Source organism: Canis lupus, chromosome X, assembly GCF_048164855.1.
Source record: "Canis lupus baileyi chromosome X, mCanLup2.hap1, whole genome shotgun sequence".
Lineage (NCBI taxonomy): Eukaryota > Metazoa > Chordata > Mammalia > Carnivora > Canidae > Canis > Canis lupus.
Window position 1 is genome coordinate 59,650,412 of NC_132876.1, and position 17,800 is coordinate 59,668,211.

The 17,800-nt window shown below is 38.9% G+C and overlaps 1 protein-coding gene across 6 annotated transcripts in view; it reads right to left on the reverse strand.

The window, feature by feature from the left end:
* The window catches only part of CYLC1 (cylicin 1), a 134,765-nt gene that overhangs the window by 79,580 nt on the left and 37,385 nt on the right, over positions 1 to 17,800 (reverse strand). For 5 of the 6 annotated variants that reach the window (XR_012026163.1, XR_012026164.1, XM_072815634.1 and 2 more), the window contains exon 2: positions 5,370 to 5,450. The exons of the other annotated variant lie outside the window; for it this stretch is intronic. Coding sequence is in view for 3 of the 5 variants with exons in the window: in XM_072815634.1 (XP_072671735.1) it covers positions 5,370 to 5,450 (81 nt within the window). In the remaining 2 variants the exon portion in view is untranslated. The remainder of the gene's footprint in view (positions 1 to 5,369; positions 5,451 to 17,800) is intronic. 6 annotated transcript variants of the gene reach the window in all.

A 17,800-nucleotide genomic window follows, 5' to 3' on the forward strand; every position in this document is an offset into this window, starting at 1 on the left:
GAGGGACACTATCTCATACTTAAAGGATCTATACAACAAGAGGACTTAACAATCCACAATATATATGCCCCGAATGTGGGAGCTGCCAAATATTTAAACCAATTAATAACCAAAGTGAAGAAATACTTTGATAATAATACACTTATACTTGGTGACTTTAATCTAGCTCTTTCTATACTCGATAGGTCTTCTAAGCACAACATCTCCAAAGAAACGAGAGCTTTAAATGATACACTGGACCAGATGGATTTCACAGATATCTACAGAACTTTAGATCCAAACTCAAATGAATACACATTCTTCTCAAGTGCACATGGAACTTTCTCCAGAATAGACCACACACTGGGTCACAAATCAGGTCTTAACCGATACCAAAAGATTGGGATTGTCCCCTGCATATTCTCAGACCATAATTCTTGAAGTTAGAACTAAATCACAACAAGAAGTTTGGAAGGACCTCAAACACCTGGAGGTTAAGGACCATCCTGCTAAAAGATGAAAGGGTCAACCAGGAAATTAAGGAAGAATTAAAAAGATTCATGGAAACTAATGAGAATGAAGATACATACAACTGTTCAAAATCTTTGGATGCAGCAAAAGCAGTCCTGAGGGGGAAATACATCGCAATATAAGCATCCATTCAAAAACTGGAAAGAACTCAAATACAAAAGCTAACCTTACACATAAAGGAGCTAGAGAAAAAACAGCAGATGGACCCTACGCCCAGCAGAAGAGAATTAATTAAAATCCGAACAGAACTCAACGAAATCGAGACCAGAAGAACTGTGGAACAGATCGACAGAACCAGGAGTTGGTTCTTTGAAAAAATTAATAAGATAGATAAACCATTAACCAACCTTATTAAAAAGAAGTGAGAGAAGACTCAAATTAATAGAATCATGAATGAGAAAGGAGAGATCACTACCAACACCAAGGAAATACAAACAATTTTAAAAACATATTATGAACAGCTATACGCCAATAAATTAGGCAATTTAGAAGAAATGGACGCATTCCTGGAAAGCCACAAACTACCAAAATTGGAACAGGAAGAAATAGAAAACCTGAACAGGCCAAAAACCATGGAGGAAATTGAAGCAGTCATCAAAAACCTCCCAAGACAAAAAAGACCAGGGCCAGATGGCTTTCCAGGGGAATTCTAACAAACATTTAAAGAAGATACCATACCTATTCTCCTAAAGCTGTTTGGAAAGATTGAAAGAGATGGAGTACCTCCAAATTCATTTTATGAGGCCAGCACTACGTTAATTCCAAAACCAGACAAAGACCCCACCAAAAAGGAGAATTACAGACCAATATCTCTGATGAACATGGATGCAAAAATTCTCAAAAAGATATTAGCTAATCGGATCCAAAGCACATTAAGAAAATTATTCACCAAGACCACGTAGGATTTATCCTGGTACACAAGGCTGGTTCAACACTTGTAAAACAATCAACGTGATTCATCATATCAGCAATAGAAAAACCAAGAACCATATGATCCTCTCATTAGATGCAGAGAAAGCATTTGACAAAATACAGCATCCATTCCTGATCAAAACTCTTCAGTGTGTAGGGATAGAGGGAACTTTCCTCAACATCTTAAAAGCCATCTACAAAAAGCCCACAGCAAATATCATTCTCAATGGGGAAGCACTGGGAGCCTTTCCCCTAAGATCAGGCACAAGACAGGGATGTCCACTCTCACCACTGCTATTCAACATAGTATTGGAAGTCCTAGCCTCAGCAATCAGACAACAAAAAGACATTAAAGGCATTCAAATTGGTAAAGAAGAGGTCAAACTCTCCCTCTTCGCTGATGACATGATACTCTGCATAGAAAACCCAAAAGCCTCCACCCCAAGATTGCTAGAACTCACACAGCAATTTGGTAGCATGGCAGGATACAAAATCAATGCCCAGAAATCAATGGCATTCAATACACTAACAATTAGACTGAAGAAAGAGAAATTAAGGAGTCAATCCCATTTACAATTGCACCCAAAAGCATAAGAGACCTAGGAATAAACCTAACCAAAGAGGTAAAGGGTCTATACCCTAAAAACTATAGAACACTTCTGAAAGAAATTAAGGAAGACACAAAGAGATGGAAAAGTATTCCATGCTCATGGATTGGCAGAATTAATATTGTGAAAATGTCAATGTTACCCAGGGCAATTTACTCGTTTAATGCAAACCCTATTAAAATACCATGGACTTTCTTCAGAGAGTAAGAACAAATTATTTTAAGATTTGTGTGGAATCAGAAAAGACCCCAAATAGCCAGGGGAATTTTAAAAAAAGAAAACCATATCTGGGGGCATCACAATGCCAGAGTTCAGGTTGTACTACAAAGCTGTGGTCATCAAGACAGTGTGGTACTGGCACAAAAACAGACACATAGATCAATGGAACACAATAGAGAACCCAGAAGTGGACCCTGAACTTTATGGTCAACTAATATTCGATAAAGGAGGAAAGACTATCCATTGGAAGAAAGACAGTCTCTTCAATAAATGGTGCTGGGGAAATTGGACATCCGCATGCAAAGAATGAAACTAGACCACTCTCTTTCACCATACCCAAAGATAAACTCAATATGGATGAAAGATCTAAATGTGAGACTAGAATCCATCAAAATCCTAGGGGAGATGACAGGCAACACCCTTTTTGAACTTGGTCACAGTAACTTCTTGCAAGATACATCCACAAAGGCAAAAGAAACAAAAGCAAAAATGAACTATTGGGACTTCATTAAGATAAGTAGCTTTTGCACAGCAAAGGATACAGTCAACAAAACTAAAAGACAACCTACAGAATGGGAGAAGATTTTTGCAAATGACGTATCAGATAAAGGGCTAGTTTCCAAGATCTATAAAGAACTTATTAAACTCAACACCAAAGAAACAAACAATCCAATCATGAAATGGGCAAAAGACATGAACAGAAATCTCACAGAGGAAGACATAGACATGGCCACCATGCACATGAGAAAATGCTCTGCATCACTTGCCATCAGGGAAATACAAATCAAAACCACAATGAGATACCACCTCACACCAGTGAGAATGGGGAAAATTAACAGGGCAGGAAACCACAAATGTTGGAGAGGATGCGGAGAAAAGGGAACCCTCTTACACTGTTGGTGGGAATGTGAACTGGTGCAGCCACTCTGGAAAACTGTGTGGAGGTTCCTCAAAGAGTTAAACGTAGACCTGCCCTACGACCCAGCAATTGCACTGTTGGGGATTTACCCCAAAGATTCAGATGCAATGAAACGCCGGGACACCTGCACCCCGATGTTTCTAGCAGCAATGTCCACAATAGCCAAACTGTGGAAGGAGCCTCGGTGTCCATTGAAAGATGAATGGATAAAGAAGATGTGGTTTATGTATACAATGGAATATTAGTCAGCCATTAGAAATGACAAATACCCACCATTTGCTTCAACGTGGATGGAACTGGAGGGTATTTTTTCAAATCTTTTTTAAATTTTTATTTATTTATGATGGTCATACAGAGAAAGAGAGAGACAGGCAGAGACGCCGGCAGCGGGAGAAGCAGGGTCCATGCACCAGGAGCCCGATGTGGGATTCGATCCCGTGTCTCCAGGATCGCTCCCTAGGCCAAAGGCATGTGCCAAACCGCTGTGCCACTGAGGAATCCCAGGAACTGGAGGGTAGTATGCTGAGTGAAGTAAGTCAATCGGAGAAAGACAAACAGTGTATGTTCTCATTCATTTGGGGAATATAAATAATAATGAAAGGGAATATAATGGAAGGGAGAAGAAGTGTTTGGGAAATATCAGAAAGGGAGACAGAACATAAAGACTCCTAACTCTGGAAAACGAACTAGGGGTGGTGGAAGGGGAGGAGGGCGGGGGGTGGGGGTGAGTGGGTGACGGGCACTGAGGGGGACACTTTACGGAATGAGCACTGGGTGTTATTCTGTATGTTGGTAAATTGAACACCAATAAAAAGTTAATTTATTAAAAAAAACAAATTAAAACAAACATAATAACAGTAGTAAAATAATCACTTATTAAACCAGCAAGGAAGTTAAAGCCCAAAAGCAGTAAAAACAATTATACATATAAAAACCAGGCAAGGAATTCACAAAATAAAAGGATGTAAATGATATTATATACATAAATGTAAGTAGGAGAGGTAAATATTTAGTGCTTTTAGAATGGGTTCAACTTAGATGACTGTCAATTTAATAAATATGGTTATATGCAGGGACGCCTGGGTGGGTCAGCAGTTAAACATTTGCTTCAATTCAGGGCGTGATCCTGGAGTCCCAGAATCAATTCCCACATTAGGCTCCCTGCATGGAGCCTGCTTCTCCCTCTGGATATGTCTCTTCCTCTCTGTCTCTGTCTTTCATGAATAAATAAATAAATAATCTTTAAAAAAAGATGGTTATATACATGAGAAGTTATATATGAGCACGTGGAAACCACAAATGAAAAAAAAAAAAACTTGGCTCTTGAAGATGGTAGAAGGGTAGTGGTCCTTAACTCACCTGGTCCCACAAACTTACCTAGATAACTTTCAAACCATCCTTAACACCTATGAATTCAACCTGAGATTTAAAGAGAGAACAGCTGGAAGGCTACAGAGAGAAAAGATTTCCCTTCTAACAAGCTAAGAAGGCAAAAAGGAAAGAAGAAAGAAAGAAAGAAAGAAAGAAAGAAAGAAAGAAAGAAAGAAAGAAAGAAAGAAAGAAAGAAAAAAGAAAGAAAGAAAGAAAGAAAGAAAGAAAGAAAGAAGAAAGAAAGAAAGAAAGAAAGAAAGAAAGAAAGAAAGAAAGAAAGAAAGAAAGAAAAAGAAAGGAGGGATCCATGAGGAGTGGGAATAAAGCAGAGTGGTGATAGCCTCTGGGACAGGAAAGCCCAGCCCTGAAGAAGCAGTAACTTTATAGACGTGAGCCAGAGTTTTCCCTGATTGAAAAAAGCTTAGCAGGGAATTCAGACAAAATCACTGGAGGGGCAGTGAAGCCTTAAGATTCCTGGAGTCACTATATGAGGAGGGGGTGCCTGGGGGAATCTCACTGCAAACTGAGATCTGATATCTGTAAAGGGCTGGAGCACTGCAGCTCTCTGGGGCACTAGGGAAGAAGACAGTCGGTTAGGCAGGCCAGCTCCAGACTGAGGTGGCTATGTCCCCATTCCATTCAGGAGAGGGAGCCCCTAGGGAAGATCTAGAACAGTGCTGACTGGGATAATGTGGCTAGTTACTCACAGGGAGCTCAACTCCAGAACTGGAAATCTGGCCGCTGTTGTTGTTTTTCCTCTTTGTTTCACCTTATGAGTGGAAGAGGTGGGGCCACCAGGGAACAAAGAACTCACAGGATGAACAGCTTACACTGAGCAAGGTGTGGGACATCTCCACCCAGGCACAGACAACTGAGAATCAGCACAGCAGAACCCTGCCCCAGAAGACCAGCTGGAAGAACAAGGGAAGAGCAACTTTATTGACCAAGCGGTGCTGGAAAGCTCCAGGACAGAGGGAAAACCAAGGGAAAATAATATATGGAATTAGAGGGTCCTCTTTTTTTTCTTTTTTCTTTTCCTTTTTCCGTGATGACTCATTTTTATAACAGACTAAAAATTTCCAATATTTTTTCTCCTTTCCCACCTGAACTACAATATTTTACCACTTCTTCATTTTTAAGTTTTTTTTATTCCTATTTGACTTTCATATTTCTACAATTATGTCTTAGATATATTTTTTCACTACTGGATACTCTTCAAGGCATTCAATTTAACTTTGAAAGATATACAAGATATGGCTTTTTTTTGTTTTGTTTTTGTTGTTTCTGCCTCATATTATTTTACAATGGTAGAAGTTAATACCTTCTAAATATTAACAACATACACCCAGAAAGAAGTGGAATACCATACTGGTTCATTATGTGAGATTGCATTCTCTCTTCCTTCACATTCTGCCCCCTCTTTTATCTTGTTTATGTTTTGGTGGTCAGTATTGAGGCTTTATATAAATATTGCTGGTTTAAATAAATATGGGATCGAGCAACTTCTAATATATGGAACAAAATACACTCAGAACCAAGAGGATCACCCTTTAGCACACCTCAGGGAGACTACCTTCTCTTTCCAATGCCACTTCTTCACCACCACCATACCCCAGCCCCGAATTTTTTCTCTTTTTTACTTTTATTTTAATTTTCTTTTTTTTTCTTTTTTCTTCTTCTTTGTGGATTTTGGCCTTTTATTTTTACTATTTTGTTTTATTTTTTAATATTTTATTCATTTATTCATGAGAACACAGAGAGGAGAGAGAGAGAGGCAGAGACACAGGCAGAGGGAGAAACAGGATCCATGCAGGGAGCCCAACATGGGACTCGATCCCAGGTCTCCAGGATCACGCCCTGGGCTGAAGGCAGCGCTAAACCACTGAGTCACCCGGGCTGCCCCACTATTTTGTTTTAAAATTTGTTTTTCACTTTAGTGGTCCTTTTATTTTATTTTGCTCTGCTCTTCTTTTTCTTTTATTTTTCGGTCTCTAACCTGTTCAGAATCATCTATGGTGTATTGTACTTAGGTTGTGGTTAATATTTTTGACTCAGCCCACACATACAGCCACTCTGCACTAGACAAAATGACGAGAAGGAAGAGTTCACCACAAAAGAACGAACCAGGAACAGCACTCTCTGCCACAGAGTTACAGAATTTGGACTTCAATAAGATGTCAGAAAGTCAATTCAGAAACACAATTATAAGCTATTGGTGGCTTGGGAGGACTCTGGAGACTTCGTTACTGCAGAATTGAAATCTAATCAGGCTGACATTTTAAATATATTAAATGAGATGCAATCCAAACTAGAAGGCCTAACTGCTAGGGTTACGAGGTGGAGGAGAGACTGAGTGACATAGTAGACAAGTTGATGGTAAGGAAGGAAGCTGAGGAAAAAAGAGAAAAACAATTAACAGACCATGAGGAAAGTCTTAGGGAAAAAAAATGATAGCCTGAGAACAAATAATTTAAGTATAATTGGGATTCCAGAAGAGGCTGAGAGTGAGAGAGGACCACAAAATATATTTGAAAAAATCATAGGTGAGAACCTCCCTAATCTGGGGAAGGTAACAGGCATTCAGATCCAAGAGATAGAGAGAACCCCCACAAAAATCAATAAAAACTGTTAAATACCTCAACATTTAATGGTGGAACTTACAAATTTCAATGATAAAAAGAAAATTTTTAAAGTGGCATGAGACAAGAAATTCTTAATATATGTGGGAGAGAAGTCAGATTAACAGCAGACCTATCCACAGAGAGTTAGCAGGCCAGAAAAGCCTGGCAAGATATATTCAGGGTACTAAATGAGAAGAATATGCAGCCAAGAACACTTTATCCATCAGACCTGTCATTCAGAATAGAGGGAGAGATAAAGAGCTTCCAGAATAGGCAGAAAGTGAAAGAATATGTGACCACCAAACCAGTTCTGTAAGAAATTTTAAGGGAGAACCCAGTAAAAGAAAGACAAAGCCCAAGGAAATAATCCAAAAAAAAAAAAAACCAGGAACTGAATAGGTAATACGATGACACTAAATTCATATCTTTCAATAGTTACTTTGAATGTGAATGAGCTAAATTATTCCATCAAAAGATGCAAGGTTTCTGACTGGATAAAAAAGCAAGACCCATCTATTTGCTGTCTATAAGAGACTGATTTTAGACCTAAGGACACCTCCAGCCTGAAAATGAAAGGGTGGATAAGCATTTACCATTCAAATAATCCTCAAAAGAAAGCTGGGGTAGCAATCCTCATATCAGATAATGTTTATACCAAAGACTGTAGTAGTAAGAGAGGAAGAGGGACACTATATCATACTTAAAGGGTCTTTCCAACAAGGAGACCTAATGATCATGAATATTTATGCCCCTTATGTGGGAGCTGCCAAGTATATCAATTAATAACCAAAGTAAAGACATACTTAGAGAATAATACACTAATAGTAGGAGACTTCAACATGGCACTTTCTGCAATGACAGAACTTCTAAGCAGAATATCAACAAAGAAACAAGGCCCTTAAATGATACACTGGACCAAACAGATTTCACAGATATTTACAGAACTTTCCATCCAAACACAACTGAATACAAATTCTTCTCAAGTGCATATGGAACTTTCTCCAGAATAGACCACATACTGTGTCACAAATCAGGACTCAACGGATACCAAAAGACTGGGATTGTCTCCTGCATATTGTCAGACCACAATGCTTTGAAACTAGAACTCAATCACAGGATTAAATTTGGAAGAGACTCAAATACATGGAGGTTAAAGGGCATCATGCTACAAGATGAATGGGTCAACCAGGAAATTAGAGAAGAATTAAAAAGATTCATGGAAAATAATGAAAATGAAGATGCAACCATTCAAAATCTTTGGGATGCAGTAAAAGCAACTCCTAAGAGTGAAATACATCACAATACAAACCTGTTTCAAAAATTTGAAAAAGCTAAAACACACAAGCTAACCTTGCACCTAAAGGAATTGGGAAAAGAACAGCAAATAAAACCTACACAAAGCAGAAGAAGAGAGATCATAAAGATTTGGGGAGAACTCAATTAAATAGAAACAGAAAAACTGTAGAAAGGATCAACAAAACCAGGAGGTGGTTCTTTGAAAGAATTAATAAGATAAACTCCTAGCCAGCCTTATAAAAAAGAAAAAAAGACTCAAAATAATAAAATCACGACTGAAAGAGGACACATCACAACCAATATCAAGGAAACACAAACGATGTTAAAAATGTATTATGAGCAGCTATATGTCAAAAAATTAGGCAATTTAGAAGAAATGGATGCATTTCTGGAAAACCACAAATTAACAAAACTGGAATAGGAAGAAATAGAAAACCTGATCAGGCCAATAACCAGAAAGGAAATTGAAGCAGTCATCCAAAACCTCCCAAGACACAAAAGTCCAGGGTCAGATGGCTTCCTTGGGGAATTCTATCAAACGTTAAAGAAGAAATAATACCTATTCTACTAAAACTGTTCTGAAGGATAGAAAGGGATTGAATACTACCAAACTCATTTTATGAGGCCAGGAATACCTTGATTCCAAATCCAGACAAAAACCCAACCAAAAAGCAAAAGTATAGACCAATATCCCTAATTAACTCGGATTCAAAAATTCTCAATAAGATACTAGCCAGTAAGATCCAACAGTACATTAAGATTATTCACCATGACCAAGTGAGATTTATCCCCAGGAAGCAAGGCTGGTTCACTGATCTTAAAACAATCCATATGATAGATCATATCAACAAGAGAAAAAACAAGAACTGTATGATCCTCTCAATCGATGCAGAGAAAGCATTTGACAAAATACAGTATTGATTCCGGATCAAAATTCCTCAAAGTTTAGGGAAAGTGAGAACTTTCTTCAGCACCTTAAAAGCCATATATGAAAAGCCCATGATGAATATCATTCTCAATGGGAAAAAAACTGAAAGCCTTTCCCCTAAGATTAGGACCATTTCAGGTATGTCCAGCCTCACCACTGTTATTCAACATAGTATTAGAAGTCCTAACGTCAGCAATAAGCCAAAAAAAAAAAAAAAGAAATTAAAGGCATTCAAATAGGAAAAGGAGTAGTCAAACTCTCTCTTCACAGATAATATCATACTGTATATAAAAGCCAAAAGAGTCCACCCCAAGACTGCTAGAACTCATACAGCAATTCGGCAATGTGGCAAGATACAAAATCACTGCTCAGAAATCAGTGGCATTTCTGTACACTAACAATGAGATTGAAGAAAGAGAAATTAAGGAGTCAATCCCATCCATTTAAAATTGCACCCAAAAGCGTAAGATACTTAGGGATAAACCTAACCAAAGAGGTAAATGATCTATACCCTAAAAACTACAGAACACGTCTGAAAGAAATTGAGGAAGACACAAAGAAATGGAAAGATATTCCATGCTCATGGAATGGAAGAATTAATATTGTGAAAATGTCTATGCTACCCAGGGAAATGTACACATTTAATGCAATCCCTATCAAAATACCATGGACTTTCTTTAGAGAGTTGGAACAAATAAAATTTGTGTGTAATCAGAAAAGACCTCGAATAGCCAGGGGAATATTGAAAAAGAAAACCAGAGCCGGTGGCATCACAAAGCCGGATTTCAAGTTCTACTACAAAGCTGTGATCATCAAGACAGTGCGGTACTGGCACAAACACAGACACAGATCAATGGAACAGAAGAGAGGATCCAGAAATGGTCCCACAACTCTATGGTCAAGTAATATTCAACAAAGTAGGAAAGAATATCCATTGGAAAAAGGACAGTCTCTTCAAGAAATGGTGCTGGGAAAATTGGACAGCCACATGCAGAAGAATGAACTAGACGATTCCGTTATACCATAACCAAAGATAAACTCAAAATGGTTGAACAATTTAAATGGAGAGAAGAATCCATCAAAATACTAGAGGAGAACACAGGCAACACCCTTTTTGAACTTGGCCACAGCAACTTCTCGCAAGATACATCTATCAAGGCAAGAGAAACCAAACCAAAAATGAATTATTGGGACTTCATTAAGATAAAAAGCTTCTGTACAGCAAAAGAAACAGTTAACAAAACTAAAAGACAACCTACAGAATGGGAGAAGATGTTTGCAATTGATATATCAAATAAAGGGCTAGTATCCAAGATCTATAAAGAACTTATTAAACTCAAAACCCAAAAAATAAACAATCGAGTCATGAAATGGGCAAAAGACATGAACAGAAATTTTACCAAAGAAGACATACACTTGGCCAAAAAACACATGAGAAAATGCTCTCCATTACTTGTCCTCTGGGAAATACAAATCAAAACCACAATGAGATACTGTCTTACACCAGTGAGAATGGGGAAAATTAAGACAGGAAACAACAAATGTTTTAGGGATGTGAAGAAGAGGGATCCCTCTTGAACTGCTGGTGGGAAAGCAAACCGGTACAGCCTCTCTGGATAACAGTGTGGAGGTTCCTCAAAGAGTTATAAATAGAGCTACCCTATGACCCAGAAATTGCACTGGGTACTTACCCCAAAGATATAGATGTAGTGAAATATCCTGGGTACCTTGGTGTAAGTACCCGGTACTTACCCCAAAGATATAGATGTAGTGAAATGCTGGGACACTTGCACCCCAATGTTTATAGAAGCAATGTCCACAATAACCAAACTGTGGAAGGAGCCACAATGTCCTTCAACAGATAAATGGATAAAGAATATGTGATCTATATATACAATGAAGTATTACTAAGCCATCAGAAAGGACAAATACCCACCATTTGCTTCAACATGGATAGAACTGGAGGGTATTATGCTGAGTGAAGTAAGTCAGTTGGAGAAGGACAATCATCATACGGCTTCACTCATATGGGGAATATAAGAAATAGTGAGAGAGATTTTAAGGGAAAGGACGGGAACTGAGCGGGAAAATTAGAGAGGGAGAAAAACCATGAGAGGCTCCTAACTATGCGAAATGAACAAAGGGTTGTGGAAGGGTAGGTGGAGGGCTTGGGGTAACTGGGTGATGGGCACTGAGAAGGGCACTCAATGGGATGAGCACTGGGTGTTATACTATATGTTGGCAAATTGAATTTCAAAAACAAAACAAAACATCACTTGCCATCAGGGAAATACAAATCAAAACCACAATGAAATACCACCTCACACCAGTAAGAATGGGGAAAATTAACAAGGCAGGAAACCACAAATGCTGGAGAGGATGCGGAGAAAAGGGAACCCTCTTACACTGTTGGTGGGAATGTGAACTGGTGCAGCCACTCTGGAAAACTGTGTGGAGGTTCCTCAAAGTGTTAAAAATAGATCTGCCCTACGGCCCAGCAATTGCACTGCTGGGGATTTACCCCAAAGATACAGATGCAATGAAACGCAGGGACACCTGCACCCCGATGTTTATAGCAGCAATGGCCACAATAGCCAAACTGTGGAAGGAGCCTTGGTGTCCATCGAAAGATGAATGGATAAAGACGATTTGGTTTATGTATACAATGGAATATTAGTCAGCCATTAGAAATGACAAATACCCACCATTTGCTTCAATGTGGATGGAACTGGAGGGTATTATGCTGAATGAAATGAGTCAATCGGAGAAGGACAAACATTATATGGTCTAATTCATTTGGGGAATATAAATAATAGTGAAAGGGAATAGAGGGGAAGGGAGAAGAAATGGGTGGGAAATATCAGAAAGGGAGACAGAACATAAAGACTCCTAACTCTGGGAAAAGAACTAGGGGGTGGTGGAAGGGGAGGAGGGTGGGAGGGGTGACTGGGTGGCGGGCACTGAGGGGGGCACTTGACGGGATGAGCACTGGGTATTATTCTGTATGTTGGCAAATTGAACACCAATAAAAATAAATTTATTATTAAAAAAACAAAAAAAAAGAAAAAGAAAAGCTATAGATATGCAAAGGAATAGAGAGAGAGAGAGAGAGAAGGACAAACATTATATGTTCTCATTCATTTGGGGAATATAAATAATAGTGAAAGGGAATATAAGGGAAGGGAGAAGAAATGTGTGGGAAATATCAGTAAGGGAGACAGAACGTAAAGACTGCTAACTCTGGGAAACGAACTAGGGGTGGTAGAAGGGGAGGAGGGCGGGGGGCGGGAGTGAATGGGTGATGGGCACTGGGGGTTATTCTGTATGTTAGTAAATTGAACACCAATAAAAAAATAAATTAAAAAAAAAGTTAAAAAAAAAAGAAAATAATCCAAACATGTTACTATAGAAAAGCACCAAACAAGGAAAAAGAGCAAGAGGATTAGGGAAAAGTACAAAACCAGTATAAAACAACAAAACCAAAGTAATTACATATTGGAGAAGCTAAGGTAGCAGAGATGTAGGGAAGACTAAGTTTCTCTGGTCCTTTGAATTCAGGTGATAGCGATCAAATCATTCTGAACACCTGAGAAATCAAATGGACACCTGAGGAAAAAAATGCTGTATTTTTATGAGTAGAAAAGCAATAACTTGCTGAAAGACAGGTGGTTTAGAGACTTGAATCAGCATTGATATTTCTGAGGTTACGGCAGAGGGGAGGAAGCCTGCCAAAGGAGGTACCACAAAGTATTATAAGCATGGGAATGCAAAATCAGAACTTTTAGAAATCTGCTACAGTGGGGTACATCCATGGCTTAAAGATGGTCAGGTGGCTAAGTGAGGAAGAACCCCAAGTGTGACATCTCAGTCTTAGAATCCCTGGGATAACAAGATGAATGGAGGTGCCTGAGTGTCGCAGAGTTCCTAGGCATAGGAACAGGGAAGCCGGCTGATAACAGTGAGTCTAGGGGCTGTCTTTCTGCTTTATGTTGTCATAAATTGGAAATAATTGCATGGTCAGGCAACTGCTTTCCTGGCAGAAGTCCAGCAAAAGATAGAAGCATAGCGAGACTCTCCTTCACCTGGGAGGAAAAGTGCAGGTCCCTGCAACAAGATTCACTAAAATTTGGAGTTTTAAAATTTCCACAATGACAGAGGAGTAGGAGACCTTAGTTTTGTCTGGTCCCAGGAATTCAGCAGAATAGTGAACTCAAAAAGAGTTCTAAGAATAGAATTGATGCAATCCTACAAATAGAAAATCAACCACTTTCTGCAAGGTAGGAGGTGCACAGAAGTGAATCTAAGGTAATATATGGGATGATAAACTGAGGGGGGTGATGAGCCCCACTAAGCTGGCTACTGGAAAGTGAAATAGCAGCAGAGAGCAAAATCACAACTTAGAAGTCTGCCCTAGTGAGGGTCTTCCCTGACTGAAAGGAACTGAGGTGGTGACATGGGGCAGAATCCTTGGTCAGACAGTGTGGTCTCTGGATCACCAAGGTCACAGAAATAATATAGGTGCCTGAGTGCAGCAGAGTTCCCCAGCATCAGGGCAGGTAAGCCAGCTGCAATCAGTGAGTCCATGAGTGGGCTTTCTACTAGTTGTTGTCATAAACCATGAAACTGCAACGCAGTCAGGCGACCACTCTCCAAGCAGGAGCTCATGAAGCTGCACGATTGTGGCAATACAACACCCCCTCTCCCAGGAGTGATGGTGGTTGGGCTGCTGGAGTGTGTAGGGTTCACTCCAAGCAGCATCACGGCCTGAGAGGATCTCTCAGTCATTGGATGGGTGAGCATAGAGTGATGGTGGAGAACAGGGAGAAAAGAGTGATTGACTGCTTTTCCTTGAGGGTGCACTGAGGACTAAAGGGCTCAAGCTGTCAGCTCCAGGGATAGAAATTGGAAGGCCACTGTTTTCTTTCTCCTCCCCTAAGCAGTGTGGAAAGCCTTCAGGCAATAAAAGTCACACAGAACAATCCAGAGCTGCTGATGTAGTCTGGTCTCCTGGCAATGGTGGTGCAATTCTGCCCAGGGCAAAGACATCTAGGAGTCAGGGCAACAGTCCCCTCCCCCAGAAGATCAGCAAGAACATCTGGATAAGACTAAGTTTGCAGATGACACAAAACTGAAAATCTCCAGGGCTAGGGAGAAAATAGCATACAGAATACATGTTTTTTTTTTTTTCTCGATTCTTTAGTCTTTCTATTTTAATTTTTCTCTTTCCTTTTTGACCAATTTATTACCTTATTAACTCTTTTTAAAGTCTTTTTCAATTTTTATAGTTACATTCTATGCATTCATTGTATTTAATTTTATTTTTGTATATATATATATATATTTTTTTCTTTGTAATTTGGGGATGCAGTTACTTCTACAAACAGATCAAAATGCACCCAGAAACTAAAGTATTGCTCCATTCTCTTCACTTGTATGATTATATTCTTTTTTTTAAGTCTGTTCAAAATTTTCATCTTTACAATTACAATTTATCCTTTATTGTATTTAATTATACATATAGGGGGATTCCTGGGTGGAGCAGTGGTTTAGCGCCTGGCTTTGGCCCAAGATGTGATCCTGGAGTCCCGAGATCAGGTCCCACATTAGGCTCCCTGCATGGAGCCTACTTCTTCCTCTGCCTGTGTCTCTGCCTCTGTGTGTGTGTCTCTTATGAACAAATAAATAAAATATTTAAAAATAATTATATATATATGTGTGTGTATGTAAGTGTTTTCTTTTTTTAATAATAAATTTATTTTTTATTGGTGTTCAATTTGCCAACATACAGAATAACACCCAGTGCTCATCCCATCAAGTGCCCCCCTCAATGCCCGTCACCCATTCACCCCCACCCCCCGACCTCCTCCCCCCCTTCCACCATCCCTAGTTCGTTTTCTCAGAGTTAGGAGTCTTTATGTTCTGTCTCCCTTTCTGATATTTCCCACACATTTCTTCTCCCTTCCCTTATATTCCCTTTCACTATTATTTATATTCCCCAAATGAATGAGAACATATAATGTTTGTCCTTGTCCGATTGACTTATTTCACTCAGCATAATACCCTCCAGTTCCATCCACGTTGAAGCAAATGGTGGGTATTTGTCATTTCTAATGGCTGACTAATATTCCATTGTATACATAAACCACATCTTCTTTATCCATTCATCTTTCGATGGACACCGAGGCTTCTTCCACAGTTTGGCTATTGTGGACATTGCTGCTAGAAACTTCAGGGTGCAGGTGTCCCAGCGTTTCATTGCATTTGTATCTTTGGGGTAAATCCCCAACAGTGCAATTGCTGGGTCATAGGGCAGGTCTATTTTTAACTCTTTGAGGAACCTCCACACAGTTTTCCAGAGTGGCTGCACCAGTTCACATTCCCACCAACAGTGTAAGAGGGTTCCCTTTTCTCCAAATCCTCTCCAACATTTGTGGTTTCCTGCCTTGTTAATTTGCCCCATTCTCACTGATGTGAGGTGGTATCTCATTGTGGTTTTGATTTGTATTTCCCTGATGGCAAGTGATGCAGAGCATTTTCTCATGTGCATGCTGGCCATGTCTATGTCTTCCTCTGTGAGATTTCTGTTCATGTCTTTTGCCCATTTCATGATTGGATTGTTTGTTTCTTTGGTGTTGAGGTTAAGAAGTTCTTTATAGATCTTGGAAACTAGCCCTTTATCTGATATGTCATTTGCAAATATCTTCCCCTATTCTGTAGGTTGTCTTTTGGTTTTGTTGACTGTATCCTTTGCTGTGCAAAAGCTACTTATCTTGATGAAGTCCCAATAGTTCATTTTTGCTTTTGTTTCTTTTGCCTTCATGGAAGTATCTTGCAAGAAGTTACTGTGGCTGAGTTCAAAAAGGGTGTTGCCTGTGTTCTCCTCTAGGATTTTGATGGACTCTTGTCTCACATTTAGATCTTTCATCCATTTTGAGTTGATCTTTGTGTATGGTGAAAGAGAGTGGTCTAGTTTCATTCTTCTGCATGTGGATGTCCAATATTCCCAGCACCATTTATTGAAGAGACTGTCTTTCTTTCAAAGGATAGTCTTTCCCCCTTTATCGAATATTAGTTGACCATAAAGTTCAGGGTCCACTTCTGGATTCTCTATTCTGTTCCATTGATCTATGTGTCTGTTTTTTTGCCAGGACCACACTGTCTTAATGGCCACAGCTTTGTAGTACAACCTGAAATCTGGCATTTGTGTGGAAACAGAAAAGACCCCGAATAGCCAGGGGAATTTTAAAAAAGAAAACCATATCTGGGGGCATCACAATGTATGTGTTTTCTTTAAGAGTTTAGAACATAGTTTCTTCTAAAAAAACAGACCAAAATACATCCAAGATATACAGTTGCTCTGTTCTGTTCACCTGTCTGTTTATATCCTTTCTTTTTGTTTTTGTTTTGTATTTTGATTTTCATTTTACAGTTATTGCCTATCCTTTTATTGTATTATAAATTTATTTTTGTACATATATGTTTTTCTTTCTTTAGAATTTTGAGATCAAGTTTTCTAACAGACCCACATACATACATGATCCAGTGTTATTGCTCTGTTCTGTTCACCTGTCTGATTTTATTCTCTCTTTTTCACTTTTTCCCAGTTTCAGGTCTATTCTGATTTCTTTAGTGTCTATTTCTCTGGGGCAATTGTTGTCATTTTAGTATTATGTTCACTCATTCATCTATTCTGCTCTGGACAGAAGGACAAGATGGTAAAACACACCTCACAAAAAAGAAAAAATGGCAGTACTGGCTGCTAGGAACTTAATTAGTATGGAAATAAGTAAGATGTCAGAAAGAGTTCAGAATAATGATTATAAAAGTACTAACTGAGCTTGAAAAGAACATAGGAGACACTAGAGAATCAATTTTTGTAGAAATAAAAGAATTAAAATCTAATCAAGTTTGAATCAAAAGGGCTATTAATGAGATGCAATAAAAACAGAGCCTCTAACCGCTACAATAAATGAAGCAGAAGAGAGAAGTAGTGATATAGAAGGCAAAATGATGGAGAATAAAGAAGCTGAGAAAAAGACAGATAACAATAAGTGGATCACAAGAGGGGAATTCAGGAAATAAGTGATACCATAAAGTGAAATAATATTAGAATAACTCTGGTCCTAGAGGAAGAAGAGAGAGAAGGGCAAAAGGTAAATGTGAGAAAATTATAGCTGAGAATTTCCCTAATCTGGAGAAAGAAACAGGCATTCAGGTAAGGAGGCTCCATGAACACCCCTCAAAATCAATCAAAATAGGTCAATATCTTGACATAAAAGAGTAAAGCTTGCAAATCTCAGAGACAAACATAAAATCCTGAAAGCAGCCCAGGACAAGAGATCCATAGCATACAATGGTGGAAACATAAGGCTGGAATCAGACCTACCCACAGAGAACTGGCAGTCCAGAAAAAATT